At 39.1% G+C, this 18470-nt stretch overlaps 3 protein-coding genes across 3 annotated transcripts; 2 read left to right on the top strand and 1 right to left on the bottom strand.

Annotated features, from left to right (window-relative positions):
* Positions 1 to 4860: 4860 nt before the first annotated feature.
* On the top strand, positions 4861 to 5646 carry LOC117446627 (transcription factor HES-5-like). The gene is made up of 2 exons (XM_034082924.2): positions 4861 to 5019; positions 5133 to 5646. Exons 1-2 carry the CDS (start codon positions 4909 to 4911, stop codon positions 5553 to 5555), a joined length of 534 nt encoding a protein of 177 aa, XP_033938815.1. The 5' UTR covers positions 4861 to 4908; the 3' UTR covers positions 5556 to 5646.
* A 3823-nt stretch (positions 5647 to 9469) lies between these two features.
* LOC117446633 (transcription factor HES-5-like) lies at positions 9470 to 10749 on the top strand. The gene is made up of 2 exons (XM_034082931.1): positions 9470 to 9573; positions 9687 to 10749. The coding sequence occupies exons 1-2, from the start codon at positions 9511 to 9513 to the stop codon at positions 10017 to 10019; spliced, it is 396 nt and encodes a 131-aa protein (XP_033938822.1). The 5' UTR covers positions 9470 to 9510; the 3' UTR covers positions 10020 to 10749.
* Positions 10750 to 15969: 5220 nt separating this feature from the next.
* LOC117446630 (transcription factor HES-5-like) lies at positions 15970 to 17114 on the bottom strand. Its single transcript, XM_034082928.2, has 2 exons — positions 17004 to 17114; positions 15970 to 16890 (listed from the first exon to the last, which is right to left on the bottom strand). Exons 1-2 carry the CDS (start codon positions 17112 to 17114, stop codon positions 16477 to 16479), a joined length of 525 nt encoding a protein of 174 aa, XP_033938819.1. The 3' UTR covers positions 15970 to 16476.
* Between the last annotated feature and the right edge of the window lie 1356 nt (positions 17115 to 18470).

The raw sequence follows: 18470 nt of genomic DNA, 5'->3' as shown, positions 1-18470 counted from the left end.
AAGTGCTGAAAAAAGACTTTAAATGTCTGTTGGAAACTGCCAGCTCTCAAAATGCAGAGGTGTTCATCAGTGGCCCTCTACCGCCAGTCAGAAGAGGAGTGGAGAGATTCAGCAGATTGTTTGCACTGAACACCTGGCTTTCAACTGCCTGTACTGACCATTCTGTGCATTTTATTGACAATTTTAACTTTTTCTGGGATCGCAGACATATTTTCAAGGCAAATGGAGTTTGCCTGAACAAGTCAGGAGTGAAATTGTTTATCTCTAACATATTCAACTGCCTGCGTCATCAATCTGTTCCCTCTGCCAAGGACAAGCGGCAAGAGGAATCAAAACAGGAGATAGACACAACACATCGCGCAGAAAACCCTGAAGAAGTATCACTGCACCCGCCTGAGGAATGTTCTGATTATGGGAGACCTATGAAACACACGGAGGAGTCCCCACCGCCCGTCACCCCCCCCCCCCCCCTATCAACGCCTTTGAGGATACTCCGTTCACCCTTTCACCCACGCCCACCATCCTGGAGATCGTTGAACACATGAAGGAGATACAGAGGGCTGGCACCGATTCCTTCCTGGATTTCAAAGACCAAACTAAGGCGTTACGCAGGGCTGGCAGCATGTCCTTTACCCCCGCCCCTCAACGACGCCCACCAAAATCACCGAAGCAGAGATGCGCACCATCTCTCCCGGCTTCATCACCATGCCTACCACAATCATCCAAACCAAAACAATCTGCAAACTGATATCTGCTGGGTCCAGGCTCAAGGGCGTATGGCACTCTCAACTCTTTCCAGGACATGCCGGGGCCCTGCCTGCCAGTAGCTTTGCCGATATCTGTGTTGATAGGTAATAGATTAAGAGCGGTAAATCATCTTAGATACAGGAAGCGCTCAAACGTTTGTGTGAGTTTATCTAATTTAGCAGTGATTCCATGTCAGCCACAGCTTGTTACAAAAAACATGACTGATAGTGTGTTTAACAAACTTAAACTAGCTTTATTAAATGTCAGGTCTTTGGCAGGAAAAACATTTTTAATCAATGATTTTATCACTGAGCACAATCTTGATTTTATGTTTTTAACAGAAACTTGGATTGAACAAAATAACAGTGCAGCTGTTCTTATCGAATCAACCCCTCCCAACTTTAGTTTTATGAGTCAGGAAAGAATGCACAAGAAAGGGGGTGGAGTTGCTATTCTGTTCAATGATTCCCTTCAATGCAGGAAGACATCGTATGGAAACTTTGATTCTTTTGAATATGTGGCCCTTCAGCTGAAATGCTCCTCTCGAGCTCTGTTCCTAAATATCTATAGGCCACCCAAATACTGTGCAAGCTTTTTTGATGACTTTACTGAACTGCTGTCTATAGTGTGTATTGACTTTGACCGTCTAGTCATTGTTGGTGATTTTAACATCCATGTTGACAACCCCCAGAGGGGCTAAAGAACTGTTTTGTGTTCTTGATAGCTATGGACTGACTCAGCATGTGACGGAGCCCACGCACAATAAGGGGCACACTCTGGACTTAATTATCTCAAAGGGTCTGAATATCTCTAAGGTTGTGGTGACTGATGTTGCGCTCTCTGACCATTCCTGTGTTTTCTTTGAGAGCTCTATTTCTGTTCACACAAGTGTTCAAAAACAGGTAACCACAAAGCGATATTTAACTGAAAATACTAGGGAAATGTTTACTCAGAATTTTTCTTCCACACTTGCCCCTGCTAACATCTCAGTAGATGAGCTAGTAGATCATTTTAATTCAAAAATTAAAAATGTTATAGATGCCATTGCTCCAATTAAGGTAAAGGAAGTGACTGGGAAGAAAATATCTCCATGGAGAAAGGCCATGACCGTTAAAACAGAAAAAAGAGAATGTCGAAAAGCTGAACGCAGGTGGCGAAAAACAAATCTCCAGGTTCACTTATTTTAGACTTGGCCTTTATAATTATATATAATTTGGAATTGAAAAACGCACGACAATCATTCTTCTCTGACATCATTACCAAAAACAAAAACAACGCACGTGCCTTGTTTGCTACCGTCGACAGACTAACTAACCCCCCAGTGTCAGTAGCCTCTGAATTTCTAACCAATGATTTTGCCTCCTTTTTCACTGACAAAATTCAGAAAATCAGACAAGCAGTCAGTGCCTCTGCATCAGGAACAGCAAATGTGCTGTCTCTGTGTCCACTTAACATCAATTCAGACATCATGACACAATTCCATCAGATTAATGATAAAAACCTAGAGGACATTATACAACTTCTGAAGTCCTCCTCCTGCTGCCTTGATATTATTCCAACAGGATTTTTCAAAGATGTATTGCCTTGCATGGCCTCAGAACTACTTCATATAGTAAACAAATCTCTTCACTCAGGTATTTTTCCACAGGCCCTGAAAACTGCAGTCATTAAACCGCTCTTAAAAAAGAATAATCTAGATGCTTCAGTAATGAACAATTACAGGCCCATATCAAACCTGCCATTTCTAGGTAAGATCATTGAAAAAGTTGTTTTTCAACAGTTGAGTAATTTCTTGCATTTAAATGGTTGTTTCGATGTGTTCCAGTCAGGCTTTCGTCCAAACCACAGCACTGAGACTGCTCTTGTAAAGGTCTTTAACGACATCCACTTAAACACAGACAGTGGCAGAACTTCAGTGTTAGTATTATTAGATCTCAGTGCTGCGTTTGACACTGTTGACCACAGCATATTACTAGACCGACTGGAAAACTGGGTGGGACTTTCGGAAACAGTTCTAAATTGGTTTAAATCCTACTTAAAGGAGAGAAACAACTTTGTTTCTATAGGTAAATACACATCTGAGTTGACAAATATGACATGTGGGGTTCCTCAAGGCTCCATCTTGGGGCCTCTTCTCTTTAACATCTACATGCTACCACTGGCTCAGATAATGAAGAACAACAAAATAAGTTACCATAGCTATGCAGATGACACACAAATGTACGTAACAATTTCACCAGGAGACTATTCTCCAATTCAAACACTGAGTAAGTGCATTGAACAAATCAATGACTGGATGTGTCAGAACTTTCTCCAATTAAACAAAGATAAAACTGAGGTAATGGTCTTTGGAGCCAAGGCAGAACGTAAAAAAGGCCATGTGCTAACATCGGTGTTGAGGTCTGGGAATGCTCATTAGCCCTCGTGTTTACCTCGGTAGCATAGCATAGAATAGCATTTACACAGTCGTGGTAGATACATTGTTTGTTTTAAACAGAATAAATACACAAACCACAATGAATACTTACAGGTTGTGTACCCGAATCTCCCGCTGGTCCAAACAAAGTAGGAACAGCATCGTCCTCCAATATCAGCTTTGCAAGTCCGAAGCTAAACATTGTTAAGTTTTTAAAGCTTTGGTCCGTGAAATGCGGCGCACACACAACAGTACCGGCTGGTAAATCAGCTGGAACAGTGTTAAAAAGGAATGTCAACCACTGACTTTGTCGTGGTTCTGCCTTCGGTACTGCAAACATTGTGGATTTCTCCAAACAAGACAGGCAACAGACCCTCCGTGACATGACTGGATAGAGCTTTGAAAAGAAGCAGGTTTTACGACACTTAATATGGTCGGCTGGCAGAGGAAGTGACGTCACGCGGTGCAGCTACGTCACGCGGGGCAGAAAGTAAACAATGGAAACTGAGAAATCTCCAACGAGGCTTTTGGGGGAGGTCTTTTCTGTGTTAGAGTTTTACTCCCTACAGGGTGTACTTTGAGGGGTTTTGACTTTGCAGACTGTTTACATGCATGGACACCTTCATAACACACAAGGAGACGGGTAATAACCGGAAAAGCATGCAATGGGCCCTTTAAGTTATTTTAATAGACAGAGTGTGGGAAAACACTGGAGAGCAGAGTGCAGCATGATTATCATCTTAAACCCCGTGAGCAGCAGATTATTCTCTTGAGAGGTTTGGCACACTTCAGGAAACAGCTGATTTAACCTTCTACCCTCATCTACAGAGCTGACATTTTGATCCGGCTTCTCATGATGAAAAAAAAGTAGTTTGTGGAAAATGTTATAAAAAAAATAAACAGAAAAACGAGGGTTGTCAAAAATAATTTGGTAAAGCCAGCCAATGGTGTGGTTTCCCTCCAGATGGTGGGTGACGACCGGATCTGTTTCTACCACCACACACGTCCAGTGTCAGTCACAAAGACTCCATTCAAAGTCCTTTTGTTGTTCACTGACCACAGCATTCAGAGTCAGTGTGGGAAACTGAGACCAACTTTCTACCCACACAAGTCAAGAGAGTGTGCTCCATCTGGAGATAAGCATGTCAGTTGTCCTTAACATTTGAATATAGAATGGAAATGTGAATATTTTTCATCACATGTAAGAATAACATTTATAAGATATATTTTCGATTTATTTTCAAAGTTGGAGAAAAATAGGGTAATTGTTTTTAATGATGATTATATTTGATTTGGTTAAGAATAAAAAAGGTAAAAAAAAATGTAAAAAAAGCTAAAAAGGTTTTGAAGGAAAACATTTCTGAATACTTATTGTAGTTAAATGTAAGTTACACAGTACTTTAAATCCAGCAATTCAATGTCGGTATCAAACGTGTGTGATGAGATGATGAGCGTGTGCTCAGTCAAAGTCATTGATCCCAGCATCAGGCAGCAGATCTGCTCTCTACAGGGTCACCACTTTCCCAGATTCACACAGAGCTCTGTGAGTCTCTCTCCTTCACCCCCCCAGTCCCCCACCTGTTCCCCTGGGATCTAACCATTGTCCCTTGGGGCAATAAGAGCATTAAGTGTGCTGCATCCATTATTGTCCCAACTTGCTCTCTGATTGGCTGAGACTGTGAGAAAGTGCAGTCAGACCCAGACCCACACATTCATATGGAGATGTGGGACTATAAATAGGAGGGATGAAGCCAGCAGAGATCAGATTCTCTCTACAGCACAGAGATCCAGACATGGCACCTACAATCACTGCAGCAATGACCAACTCTCAGGAGCCTCACACTCTGACCCACAAGGTAAATTCAAGATTCAAGTAGATTTCAATATTGTCCTTCAATCGTTGTCTTTGTTCATGCTACCACTAAACTCCAGAATAAGATTATTAATGACTTTCTTTTTCTTTCTGCAGCTCAGAAAGCCTCTGGTGGAGAAGTTACGCAGAGAGCGAATCAACAGCAGCATTGAGCAGATCAAGTCTCTCCTGGGTCCAGAGTTCCTCAAACAGCAGCCAGACTCCAAGCTGGAGAAAGCAGACATCCTGGAGATGACAGTTTGTGTCCTGAGACGACTGCAGCAGCAGAATCAAGATGTGGACTCAGCAGCTGTCAACCAGGGCTACTCCAGGTGTGTCCAAGAGGTGACACACTTCCTGTCCAAAGAGCAGGGGAAGACTCAGTCCCAGAGAAGACTGCTGAACCACGTCAACAAGATGCAGTGTTCCTCTGATAAGAACCTGAGAGAGGCTGACTTCTCTCTGCTGAGCTCCACAGTCCAGACCAGCATCACCAAAGAGAAGAGTCCAGTCAACAGTGCCTCCTGGAGGCCGTGGTAGACCCCTACAGACTGGAGTTACTACCAGACAAACTGAGATGACCATATTGGTCAAAGGTTACTGGAAGTGAATTCTTCTGAATTCTGAAATACTAAGAACTTGTTCTTCTGTTTGTACAGAAGGTTGTTTTTGTTGGTTTTCCTTATTAAGATTACATTTCCTGAGGAAATCAGAGCAACTATGTCTTTCATTTTAAGAAAGAGAACATGTTCTCGTGCATGTTGCATGAACTAAATCTGATTGCATCTGCAATCATTATTATGCATCACTGTACTTAATGTATCGGCCAAATACAGTTTGTATGTACGTCTGTTTATTTGATTTGAAATAGTAACTGATCATTTTCATCAAAAGCCTTTCCTTAAAGATATGTTCAATATCCTAGTGTTGCTGGTACACTATTCATTGCAAGTTTTGGGATACAGTATAATGGTGATATTTTTTACTTTTTAATTCTTATTGATAATTTGATCGCAAATCTAATCTGTCCTATTTATGGACATTCCCTCACTTTCTGTGATTGTTTAATAATGATATGTTAAGATCAATATGTTCCTCCTTTGAATTACCCTTTTTTTAAGGCTTTATTAATGTCACACTGCTTCAGTTTTCCAGTGTCTATGTTATTCTTATTAATTGTAATAATGAATTTACTTTTTGGTTATTAATAATGATGTGACCTGTTGTAAGGTTTCTTTTAGCTATTTTTAAGTGTAAATGTTATTAATTCATTTGGAAAAAGTATCTTGAAAGTGAGCACTGTGTGCTCAAACACTCTTCATCTTTGGTCTTTTGTAAAGACGGTTCTTCCTCTACTCTGTGTGAGTACAGTGTCTTGTAGAAATCTACAAGTTGTTGTTGTTGTTGTGATGTATCATCACCTCTAAATGGAGCTGTCATTCTTTATGTTGCTCATTGTGCATTGTTGAATAAACAAACACTGCCAGTTAAAAGTTTTGCATTGTCTCATGTTCTTAACTTTCATCGTACAATAATTAATAGAGGTCCCTCTCCATCATCACTTCTACCTTTAATCGACAAATCATGATACAATTTAGCACAAACAGTTCATTGTTTGTCCATTACAAACCTGTTAAAAAGGTGACTACAAGGAGTAATCAATGTTTTGTTAATCTATATGGAATCAGTTAAACCATCAAACTAATTAACAAAAAGTTAATTTCAAAAACACTGTTGATGATGCTACATTCTTTTGGCCACTAATATCCGTTTAGGTGTTTCAATGTGAAAACTTTAAAGTAAACAATTGTTCTCTTTTGAGGTCAGATATTGTATCTTAAGGGATGGATAATAAGACACGCTTATTTTGTTTCTCAATTGAAAGGACAGAGTGTGGGAAAACAGAGGAAACTCACTCACAGAGCCCTGTGGGACAATAGATCTAGACCTTTGCCCTGAAGGCACATAGACTAAAAGACATACTGACTCTTACAATTAAAACCTTGTTTTGTATTACGCCTTTGGTTGTAACTGCCCATCTGATAGTAGAAATCAGCAGCATTACTATGTTTTTAAACCATTTCAATCTTGGGAGTGTTTTGTTTTTTGAAAAAGTTTCTAAGAAATATATTATGTTGGTTTACCTAAAAAGTTAATTCATTTTACTTAACACTATATCTGTTTTATAATTGGAACCCTAAGATAGTTAACAGTAGAAGACTGAACTGCACACAGTTTATTAATATGCTAAGTAACAGGCTGTGTAAGACAGAACAATCTGGATCAGCGAGCCTTGAATGAAATGTATAGCCAACGAAGAATACAGATAGTGTTACTGAATAACTATTTTATGATTAACAATTAAATAAGTTACCAACATACCTCAGAAAACAAATCCCTTTTCGCCCGCATTTGCAAGAGATATCTGTCTTAAGTAATTAAGTACATTTACTATATTACTGCACACAATTCAATGCACTTTTAGTCGACATACCTTTCCATTTGATATAGCTTTACACTCCTCTCCACTACATCCTAGAGGCAAATCTTGTATTGTGTATTACACAGCATCCTTCTGATAGCTTTAGTTACTGTTAAGTTTGCAGTTTGTCACACCCTCACTTTCCTAAAAGATCTGAATAATGTTTCCACCATTAATAGTTTAGTCATTAATCCAAACCATGGATAGCAACATTTTTGAAAGAGCTGCAAAACAGTTGAGGGCAATGTAAAAAGTAAATAATATAATGTAAAAGCCCAGGACAATTTTGTGGTAAAAGAAAATGGAAAAAAGCCGTTTACAGTTACCAGTGAAAAAGGGACGAACTTCGCATAATATCCTTCAGCCACAGCTGCACCTGTTGGCTCGGTTCCTCTCAAAGGTCACTGCGTCATGCCGGTTTGGTTCATGAAGTTCAGTGAAGATGTTCGTTAAATCCGTTAACGGTAGGAGCTGTTCTTCTCCATTTTATATCGGAAAGAGAAAAGTTTTAGAGACACTTATTTTAGTGTGTTTGTCCAAAAACATCTGTATGGTGGTAGGAGTCCAGACAGTCCCGACATACAGCAGCAAATGCAGTCTTCCGGTTATGGATGAGCCGTGCTAACAGTACCGTACGTTACGGGTACGTTACGTACGGTTCTTTGCTAACTACTTGGCCACCTTTACGTGCTTTCTCCTCTTACATTTAACTTCCTGTCCTGCCAACTACTGATAACAAGTTTGTTTCACAAAAGTAATAAAGACCATCTTATTTATTGTGTAAGGCAAGGCAAGGCAAGTTTATTTATATAGTACTTTTCGACGCAGGGTAATTCAAAGTGCTTTACAAAAAAGAAATGAAAGACATTAAGCATTAATTAATTAATTGTAACAGATGATATGTTAGCTTCTCCTTCGCAGTGGCTTAATTAACATTTTACATCTGACTCTACCTCTTATATTTCCTCGTGTGCTGTACTATAGCCTCCCATGTACTTTTCGTTAAAAAAAATCGTTTGCAACACTACTTCTTCTAATATTAATTGTTCACCCATTTTTTAGCCTTTCCTAATGTTGGCCCGTGAGACATGCAGCGTCATCAACCGGTGTCCACTTCCTGTCACATTCCTAATTCCCTGAATAAACAAAGTGACAAATAAAACGTTTTGCTTTGATATTCACCCAATAAAGTAACACTAAAATAGGAAGCTTTTAACAATTGTATTAAATAAATGATATGTGTGAAATGTAAATAAAATAATTTCGATTTGAATATATTGCTTTTTACCCACTTCAACAATATGGGTAATTATTTTAGTGGGGCCCCACCTTTTTCAATTGGTGGTGCACTGCTTGGGGACAGGATCATCAAAACGCCCATTTGTAAAGGGCCACATGCCTATTTTATGCTATAATAGACGGAGTGTGGGAAAAGCTCTGGATGGCAGAGTTGGTTGTTAATGACCATCCCACCAGCAGCCAAGTAATTCTCAAAAGGGATTTGGCACACTTCAGGAAACAGCTGCCCCCCCCCCCCCCCCCCCCCCCGGGAAACATCCTACACTCTAATACATTGACAGTATCACAATTATTTTTTGGTACATGAAATACCTACATTACACGATAAATTGTATTTCTCTATCTTGTGTGTGACGAGATGATGAGCATGCTCATCAAAGTCATTGATCCCAGCATCAGGCAGCAGATCTGCTCTCTACAGGGTCACCACTTTCCCAGATTCACGCAGAGCTCTGTGAGTCTCTCTCCATCACCCCCCCAGTCCCCCAACTGTTCCCCTGGGATCTAACCATTGTCCCCCGGGCATGCAATAACTGCATGTTGCAGCTCGTCTGCTCCACATCTCTTTGTCTCTCTGAGCTTTGTGATTGGCTGAGACTGTGAGAAAGTGCAGTCAGACCCAGACCCACACATTCATATGGAGATGTGGGACTATAAATAGGAGGGATGAAGCCAGCAGAGATCAGATTCTCTCTACAGCACAGAGATCCAGACATGGCACCTACAATCACTGCAGCAATGACCAACTCTCAGGAGCCTCACACTCTGACCCACAAGGTAAATTCAAGATTCAACAAGATATAAATATTGGCATTCAGATGTTGTGTTTGTTTATGCCAAACCTAAACTCCAGAATAAGATTATTAATGACTTTCTTTTTCTTTCTGCAGCTCAGAAAGCCTCTGGTGGAGAAGTTACGCAGAGAGCGAATCAACAGCAGCATTGAGCAGATCAAGTCTCTCCTGGGTCCAGAGTTCCTCAAACAGCAGCCAGACTCCAAGCTGGAGAAAGCAGACATCCTGGAGATGACAGTTTGTGTCCTGAGACGACTGCAGCAGCAGAATGAAAAGCAGAGAAGACTGCTGAACCACGTCAACAAGATGCAGTGTTCCTCTCATAAGAACCTGAGAGAGGCTGACTTCTCTCTGCTGAGCTCCACAGTCCAGACCAGCATCACCAAAGAGAAGAGTCCAGTCAACAGCGCCCCCTGGAGGCCGTGGTAGACCTCTACAGACTGGAGTTACTACCAGACAAACTGAGATGACCATATTGGTCAAAGGTTACTGGAAGTGAATTCTTCTGAATTCTGAAATACTAAGGACTTGTTCTTCTGTTTGTACAGAAGGTTGTTTTTGTTCATTTTCTTTATGCAAGATGACATGTCCTGAGGAAATGACAGCAACTATATCTTTCAATTTAAGAAAGAGAACATCTTGTCATGCATGTTGCATGAACCAAATCTGATTGCATCTGCAATTATTATTCAATCTCACTGTACTTCATGTGTTGGTAGATTACAGTGCTATGATTACATAATGTAATCTTTTGATTGTTATTGATAATTTTTATCAGAAATGGTAACTGTTCTTTTCATGGATATTGTCGTGTTGGACTTCTGATTTATAAAAACTGATCTGTTGTTAAATCAAATTATGTATACTTTTGTCTTAAAGGTTTGCTTAATGTCTCACTGTCACCATTTTCCAGTGACTGTCATGTTGTCTTCTTTGAACATTCATGTATTTAGCAGTCAACATTCATCACATTGTGATATTAACATTCTGATCTGTTTTAAGGTCAGTCTCTACTGTTTTGCTTTTATTTATTAAGAGCAAAGAGTTTTTGTTTTAAATTAACAGTTTCTAATGTCTTCAAGTGTGTTTGTCTTTTATAAAAACAGTTGTTCCTCTACTCTGCGTGAGTACAGTGTCTTGTGGAGATCTACAAGTTGTGGTTGTGATGTATCATCACCTCTATTTTGAGCTTTCATGCTTGTTGTAGCTCCTTTTGCTTTTTGAATAAACATCATTTAATTTCAAATAGTGTCTTCTCAAGTTGTTTCGTCTTATTGCTCTTTGATCATCTTAGAATAATTTGTTTAATGTTTTCTATGCATCCATTCAAATGTATTTTTATAATTCAGATTAGGGAAGTCACTCTTCACTCTTTGACACTTATGCTGCAATTACATATTGTCCCCATTACAATACATTACCTTATATAAGACCCCCAAATCCCCTTCTTTTACAACATCTGCAAGAGAGATACATAAAACTAAGAGACACATAAAACTGTTTTTGACGTCCTTTAATGTTTCTTAACTCACTTAAACAAACATATAGCGCATAGCCTATGAATAACACTTTAATAATACTAATATTTATATTATTTGTATTGAGTTATTTAGATAAGATATTTCTTACATGAAAAATGAACTTAATTTCAGCATTTTTAATTCCAATTAACCATCTCAATAACAATGAGAATGAGTATGTTAACCAGTTTATCAGTGCCGTCAACCACCATCAAACCAAAGCAAATGGAGTATTAAACACACACACACACGCGCGCGTACACACACACACACACACACACACACACACACACACACACACACACACACTGGGTGTATCATGGGGTGGTGTGTTGGGGTGTGTTGGGTGTTGTTTGACTAATTGATCTCTGCAGCTTACAGCCTTCCTACTAAATACACCCACTGGACCACATGTGATATGTCAGTTATGTGTAGAGTTGATGGTACATTTAGATGCTACCTGTCATCAATTCAGATTGTACTTCTTTAAAAGTTCATTTTGATTATCCGACAAATATTGATAAAAGACAAAAAGTGATTCACACAAAATGTGAGTCCCCTTTCTGTTGATGAGTGGATTAGGGGACAGTTATATCTGGGTATTTCCGAAGAATTTTAGTAAATAAAACATTTTTATAATATCACAACACAAATCACACTTCACAAACAACTAAATTCAAAATACAAACAAGCAAAATGTGTGTCAGAGCTCTCTTAACAATGTGCAATTGTAAATTGACGCATTATTTGTAGGTACATGCTACACCTGATAGGTGCAATCATCCTAACGTACTGTATATAGCTGTATGTTATGCTATGTTATATCCATTTTTGTCTTGTTTTTTCTGTCCTGTTACATTTCTATTTTCCCCTTAAAAATACATTTTCCTTTTCTTTTTTTACTCATGAACTGCTGGAACAATTGATTTATCAGGCTACAACGTGTTTACCTTGTCTTGTCTTTTGGTGATAATAAAGATGGGGTTTTAAACAGGAATAAATGGAGGGGGGAAATCTATTTGTCAATGGACAACCATTCCACAATTAAGGGCCACAAACTGAGAGGGTTGTTTGTTTTTTTTTCTTCCTGAAATAAAGCTTTATTAAATGCTGTTTGTGTTAATTATTCTAGCACACTAAAACAACTGCAAGCTGTAAATACGTGTAGGTGGGTTTACCTTCCTGCTTATCTCCTCCATCTGTCTGTGTGTCGGTCTGCTGTCTGTGAGGGGCTCAGGTTCCCCCCCCCCCTCCTCTGAGCGGCCTGCACAGGGCTGGACGTGCCCCGGTCACACGCCCTCCTCTCGCTCTGGAGCTTGGAGCCGCAGCGACACACGGCTTCCCACACTTCTGAATGCAGGCTGCTCAGCTGCTCACACAATGGAAGTGTGTCTGCTCCACAAAGCCTGGGGACGGTTCTCAGGCGGAAAGTCACTTCACACACAAACCATCTGCTTTAGCTCTAACTCACTGTGGAGACACACACAGTCAGAAAATATACATTTCAAACATTATTACAGATTTGAGATATATTTTTAAAGATTGATTTAGTTATATGGTATTCTAGTTTATTTTATTTACAGAGGTTAATAGACGTTTTCTTCAAGTGAAATCCACTTCACAGATCAGCCATCTGCTTTATATGTAACTCAGAGAGATTTGGAAAATATATAATTGTATAAAATGTTTGCAGCTATTAGGTTCTTTTTAAAGACTGTGTTTAATTATATGGTACTGTGTTTATTTAACATTTTATTTGCTGATGTAATTAGACACATTTGTTCAGTAACATTTATATTAACAGTTAATTTTTAATGACCTTTCAATGAAAGAGGGGAAATTCATCCTTCATACTGTATATCTTTTGTCATCGCCTTATAGTATTTGCTGATGCAATGGAGACATTATTGTTTAGTATAACTGAAAAAGTGTACATCCTGAAAAAAATTACTTCCCAGACTAGATTGGTCTTGGCCATTTCAAATTAGAATCAGTTTCAAAATTCAAAATTGTTGCCGTGTATACCTCAGAAAAAACATTTTCCCACTGACCTCTCTGATGTATGGCATAAAGATAAAGCATCCCACCTGTTCTGTGTGACAGGCATTAAATTCACTCTATTGTCATGAACCCTGAGCCTCCTGATTGGCTGAAAGAGCCCAAAGAGCGCAGGATGAACAGCATAAATGCAGAGCAGCAGACGCAGATGTCACCAGAAACGTCCTCCGAACCTTCTCAAGCAACAACAGACCTTCTCAACACACGAAGCAAAACCTAGAAATGGCTCTCTACGCAGACCTCGCTTTTCAAGACAGCGTAAAGGAACAGCTCTTTAGGTAAGCCAAAGCTCCAATACATCAAACTCTCAATAACAAATATGTTGTTTCATTTCTGTATATGTTTTTATTTCAATAAGTTCATTTGACTAAACTCCATGATTGTGCCTCTCTCAGGTGTAAACTCAACATGCTGGAGAGGAAATGCAGCACCGGGGTGGAGAAGCTGAAGGCTCTGATTGCAGAGCACCTGCAGAACGGCATCCCTGTCGCAGACATCCTGGAGAAGACCAAGTCCCTGCTCACACTGAGGAAAGCCCTGCTCACACACAACGGCTACTCCAAATATTCAAGGGATATTTTACGTCTGTTTCCTGAAGAAGAGGATGACCTGACTCCACTGTGCTTTTAAAGACAATGAGAAATGGACTTGAGAAAATCACCAAAGCTGCCTTTAAATAATGACAGTTTGTTGATTTGTGAACGCCAGCTGCATCTGATCATTTTAGAGAAATGCCTTATGTGCTTTATGATGAGCAGAACAGAGTATACTATTATTTTATTGTTGCTTCAACAGAAGCCAGAGGAAGAAAGAAAGACAATTGGATTCAGAGGTGAAGAGGTCACTGAGGGAGAAGAAGAGTCCGTAGCTAACTTGTTAAAACATGTTTTGCTGCTATTGTGGAATTTATTTATCTCGTGGTTGTAGTTGTTTTAGGACTACGGATTATGATTCCAGTCTTTAACTAAGAATGATTTAGTTAAGACCAACATGTTTTAAAGGATTTAACTTAATCTTCAGATATATTGTTTAACTGCAGTAAAATCTGCTTAACATTTTAAGCCCATCTGAGCGATATTAACCTATTCTTCCTGTGAAAATGACATACAGGCTAATATTGTGCTATTGCAGTTTGCTTACAGTGTCTTACTGCCTTGTTTCAAGGTATATTGTATCGAACACCAGCCTTTCTTCTGAAAAGGGATTTGTTATTGCTTTGTGTATGCCATGTATGCATGTTTGATTTTATTCATTATTATTTGTATTCATCCAAAGTGGATTGAAATGTGTTTTGTTGCTTTTGCAGACTTCAGAATAATAAATATGTAAGAAATTCAATAATTTTCTTGTCATCTTGTTTCAATGCATTTGGGAATACATCGTTTACGCTGTTCATGGTCAGAGCTTAAACAGAATAGTCATATTTTGTCATTTTATCTTTCATAATTCAATCAGCGCTTTTTAAACACAAGAAGCATTGAGTGCTTCATGACAGGCCATCCGTTAACTGTCACCCCACTAGTGGAGAAATGAAGTACGCAAATACTTTACTATAGTGCAATATTTAGGTACTTGCAATTCAATTCCCTATTCTCATTTTCTGCTTCCCTGCTGTTACATTTCTGAGTAAACATTTGACTTTTCCCAAACAGAATTATTTTTTGCAAATCCAAATGTATTACACACTATATAATCAACAAATAAATGATAAAGTACTACGTTTAGTGAAGTTACCTGCAATATATTGTAGTAGTACCAGAAGTGGAAGAAGTACACAGACTATTTTCTTAAGTAGGAGTAGCAATACTACAGTATAAAAATACACAGATACAAGTACAAGTCCTGCATTAAAAATTGTACCTAAGTAAACAAGTTATAAAAGTATTAGCAACCAAAACAAGTTTAAACACCAAAAGTAAAAGTACTCGTTATGCAAAACAGCCCATTTAATCACCATATATTTTAACGTATAATATTATAATGATTGATGCATTCATGGGTTTGTCGCTTCAATATTGCACCATGCATTAACCTTATCTGGAATCGGATGTGCCAGAATGTATCAATGGTACTATGACTACTTTACATCAGGCATAAGCAAACGATTGAAGTAATTCTTCATCAAACAACCACCACACAAGTACAGGCAGGTTTTACGTTAAAGGACCTGGACAAAAGAGCTCAGATGTTTGCATAAAGAACAATGACAGTTCACTAAATCATGAGTGTGAATAAAATGTAGATAATAATCATATACTATGCGCTTTGTATTCACCGCATCGCGGTCCGGTGTATAATCAAAGGCAGCCTTATGTGTTAGACGTTTCCCACTGATATCCTTTAACAGGGAGCTGTTCATCCCACCAGTGAAGTTACATAGACATGGTGAACATATACTGAAACTGTTTGTAAAGTTACAACAGCTCACTGAGACACATTATGTTGATCTGAGACCTAACAGCTGATATATTGAGTAGCTCTCACTGTCTACATTATCTGGCACATTTTTAAGATGTGGATTAGAGTTTAAGAAAGACAAGCTTCCCTCTGATCAGGTGAGGAGTGCTTCAAAATGTGACTGAGACATGATGTGTTGTTCGTCTGTCAGCTTTCTATACAAGCCCTTTTTCAAAATACATTATACATATATAGTGGTTTCAGATCTGGTACTATTTTTTCAGTAATCGAAATGTATGGTGATAAAAATGAGAGAAACAGTTTTTTCATTGTTTTAGTGATTGTTTTATTGCGCATCACTTGGTTTAAAGAGATACATTCAGACATTCCAAACATGCCCTTCATAGAAGGTATGTGTGCTGTAACTCACAGAGTTATAAAGCAGCACATTTTATCAATGAACACACAAAATTGATCTGATAAAAATGCAGACAATTAAAATGTTAATAGATTTTAGAAAGGTCATTTCAATAATCAGAGTATGTGAATATCACATATAAGTCAGAAACATGTGCAACATGATTAACCGTCTCCTTGATGGAGAAAAAGTACAGACATACGTCAGTGTAACTGACAATTAGAAGCATTCCCTGTAGGAACAATCATTTGTACTTCACAGACTAACACCTGAAATAAGCGACTACCTTCGAAATAGAAAATAGTAGCTGTCCTGCAAATATCACAGAAACAAAATGTGACCTTTGCAAAAGGTAATAATAAATTGCAGAAACACGCAAAAACTCTTCAAAAGTAGAGTACCTGAAGACAGAGGCGAAGTAGAAAGTCCAAGAGTACAAGTGTATTTGCTCGGTTCAATCATAAGCGTCACTTTTGTACAAGTTCTTAGGGGTCTACCACGGCCTCCAGACAGAGGAGTCGCTGGCTGGACTCTTCTTTTTTATGCAGCTGGAGCTCAGCAGAGAGAAGTCAGCCTCTCTCAGGTTCTTATCAGAGGAACACTGCATCTTGTTGACGTGGTTCAGCAGTCTTCTCTGGGACTGAGTCTTCCCCTGCTCTTTGGACAGGAAGTGTGTCACCTCTTGGACACACCTGGAGTAGCCCTGGTTGACAGCTGCTGAGTCCACATCTTGATTCTGCTGCTGCAGTCGTCTCAGGACACAAACTGTCATCTCCAGGATGTCTGCTTTCTCCAGCTTGGAGTCTGGCTGCTGTTTGAGGAACTCTGGACCCAGGAGAGACTTGATCTGCTCAATGCTGCTGTTGATTCGCTCTCTGCGTAACTTCTCCACCAGAGGCTTTCTGAGCTGCAGAAAGAAAAAGAAAGTCATTAATAATCTTATTCTGGAGTTTAGTGGTAGCATGAACAAAGACAACGATTGAAGGACAATATTGAAATCTACTTGAATCTTGAATTTACCTTGTGGGTCAGAGTGTGAGGCTCCTGAGAGTTGGTCATTGCTGCAGTGATTGTAGGTGCCATGTCTGGATCTCTGTGCTGTAGAGAGAATCTGATCTCTGCTGGCTTCATCCCTCCTATTTATAGTCCCACATCTCCATATGAATGTGTGGGTCTGGGTCTGACTGCACTTTCTCACAGTCTCAGCCAATCAGAGAGCTCAGAGAGACAATGAGAGATGCCGCACGCTGAATGGTTTTATTGCCCGGGGGACAAAGGTTAGATCCCAGGGGAACAGGTGGAGGACTGGGGGGGGGAGGGGTGATGGAGAGAGACTCACAGAGCTCTGTGTGAATCTGGGAAAGTGATGACCCTGTAGAGAGCAGATCTGCTGCCTGATGCTGGGATCAATGACTTTGACTGAGCACACGCTCATCATTAAGATAATGAAATCATGTTACATTCTTGTGAAACTGAACATGCATACATTTGAGTATGTACAAATGTATCTAATGGAACATTATCCAATGCAAAAGCACTTGCTTACTTGGTTTCTTTTCCATCAGGCTGGTCTGTTTATGTTGCCTAATCTGCAAATGCAGTCATAAACATTAATAAATGAATACTATCCTGGATGCAATGGAACTTTTTAAATAGTTCAGATCAAGCCAATTTTTTTATTCCTGTCCAGATCAAAACATGATCATATTTGATATACAATTTGGTTGCAGGATTTCACAAACAAGTTTAACTACAAATTCCTAACCAGCACTTGATCAATTCAGGAATAGACCCCCTATTTATCCCCCCGTCATAATAAACAGCCTGGAATGCAGAGGAAAACATTAATCCAAAAGAGGGGGGCGAAATAGCTTTTGAATGTTCATTAATCCTTATGTCTGCATTCCTGATAGACATTTTACAAAAGCCTGGTAATGACGAGTCTTGATGACAGGAATTTCCATTCAAAAGCACTGAGACGCTGCTCGTAAACTGACTCCATAATTAATGTGATGTGCAACCAGACACACTTCCTTTGTTCTTCAAAGCCGTGAATGGACGGAGTGTGGGAAAGCAGGGAAAACTCACTCACAGAGCCCCAGAGGGACAAAAGAGGCAGATCAGACAAAGACGTCTGCGAGGGGGGGCAGACATTCTTTACGGAACCTTATTTACTCACTAAACCTTACTATTTCATGTTTTATATGTATCTGTTTGTAACATTTGAAATGAGCCACTGTGAGAATTAAATTTAAGATGTTTGTTAAAAAGAAATCTAGAGAAAATGGGTTCATATGTGTTATTGTCCTACAGTATTATGGTATCCATCTTTAAAATCTATTTAGCATTTTCAAAACATGTTTTATGGGGCATAGATAAAATATACATTAAATAAATGAGAGAAATAACAGATATAATATACACATTCCTTTTATTGATTTGTCATATGTGTTCAATGCTACCTCTTTTAAAATGGCATAGCTCTTT

The sequence above is a fragment of the Pseudochaenichthys georgianus genome, chromosome 5 (assembly GCF_902827115.2).
Source record: "Pseudochaenichthys georgianus chromosome 5, fPseGeo1.2, whole genome shotgun sequence".
In the NCBI taxonomy this organism is placed as follows: Eukaryota; Metazoa; Chordata; class Actinopteri; order Perciformes; family Channichthyidae; genus Pseudochaenichthys; species Pseudochaenichthys georgianus.
This window is presented reverse-complemented; position numbering and strand designations above follow the sequence as displayed.

What these genes read in the sequence shown, in the direction of transcription:
- LOC117446627 (XM_034082924.2), top strand. Translation starts at nt 4,909, where the DNA reads ATGAAGCCAGCAGAGATCAGATTCTCTCTACAGCACAGAGATCCAGAC. An exon ending in CTCACACTCTGACCCACAAG is followed by an intron (nt 5,020 to 5,132) that starts GTAAATTCAAGA and finishes TTCTTTCTGCAG; the next exon opens with CTCAGAAAGCCTCTGGTGGA.
- LOC117446633 (XM_034082931.1), top strand. Translation starts at nt 9,511, where the DNA reads ATGGCACCTACAATCACTGCAGCAATGACCAACTCTCAGGAGCCTCAC. An exon ending in CTCACACTCTGACCCACAAG is followed by an intron (nt 9,574 to 9,686) that starts GTAAATTCAAGA and finishes TTCTTTCTGCAG; the next exon opens with CTCAGAAAGCCTCTGGTGGA.
- LOC117446630 (XM_034082928.2), bottom strand. Translation starts at nt 17,114, where the DNA reads ATGAAGCCAGCAGAGATCAGATTCTCTCTACAGCACAGAGATCCAGAC. An exon ending in CTCACACTCTGACCCACAAG is followed by an intron (nt 16,891 to 17,003) that starts GTAAATTCAAGA and finishes TTCTTTCTGCAG; the next exon opens with CTCAGAAAGCCTCTGGTGGA.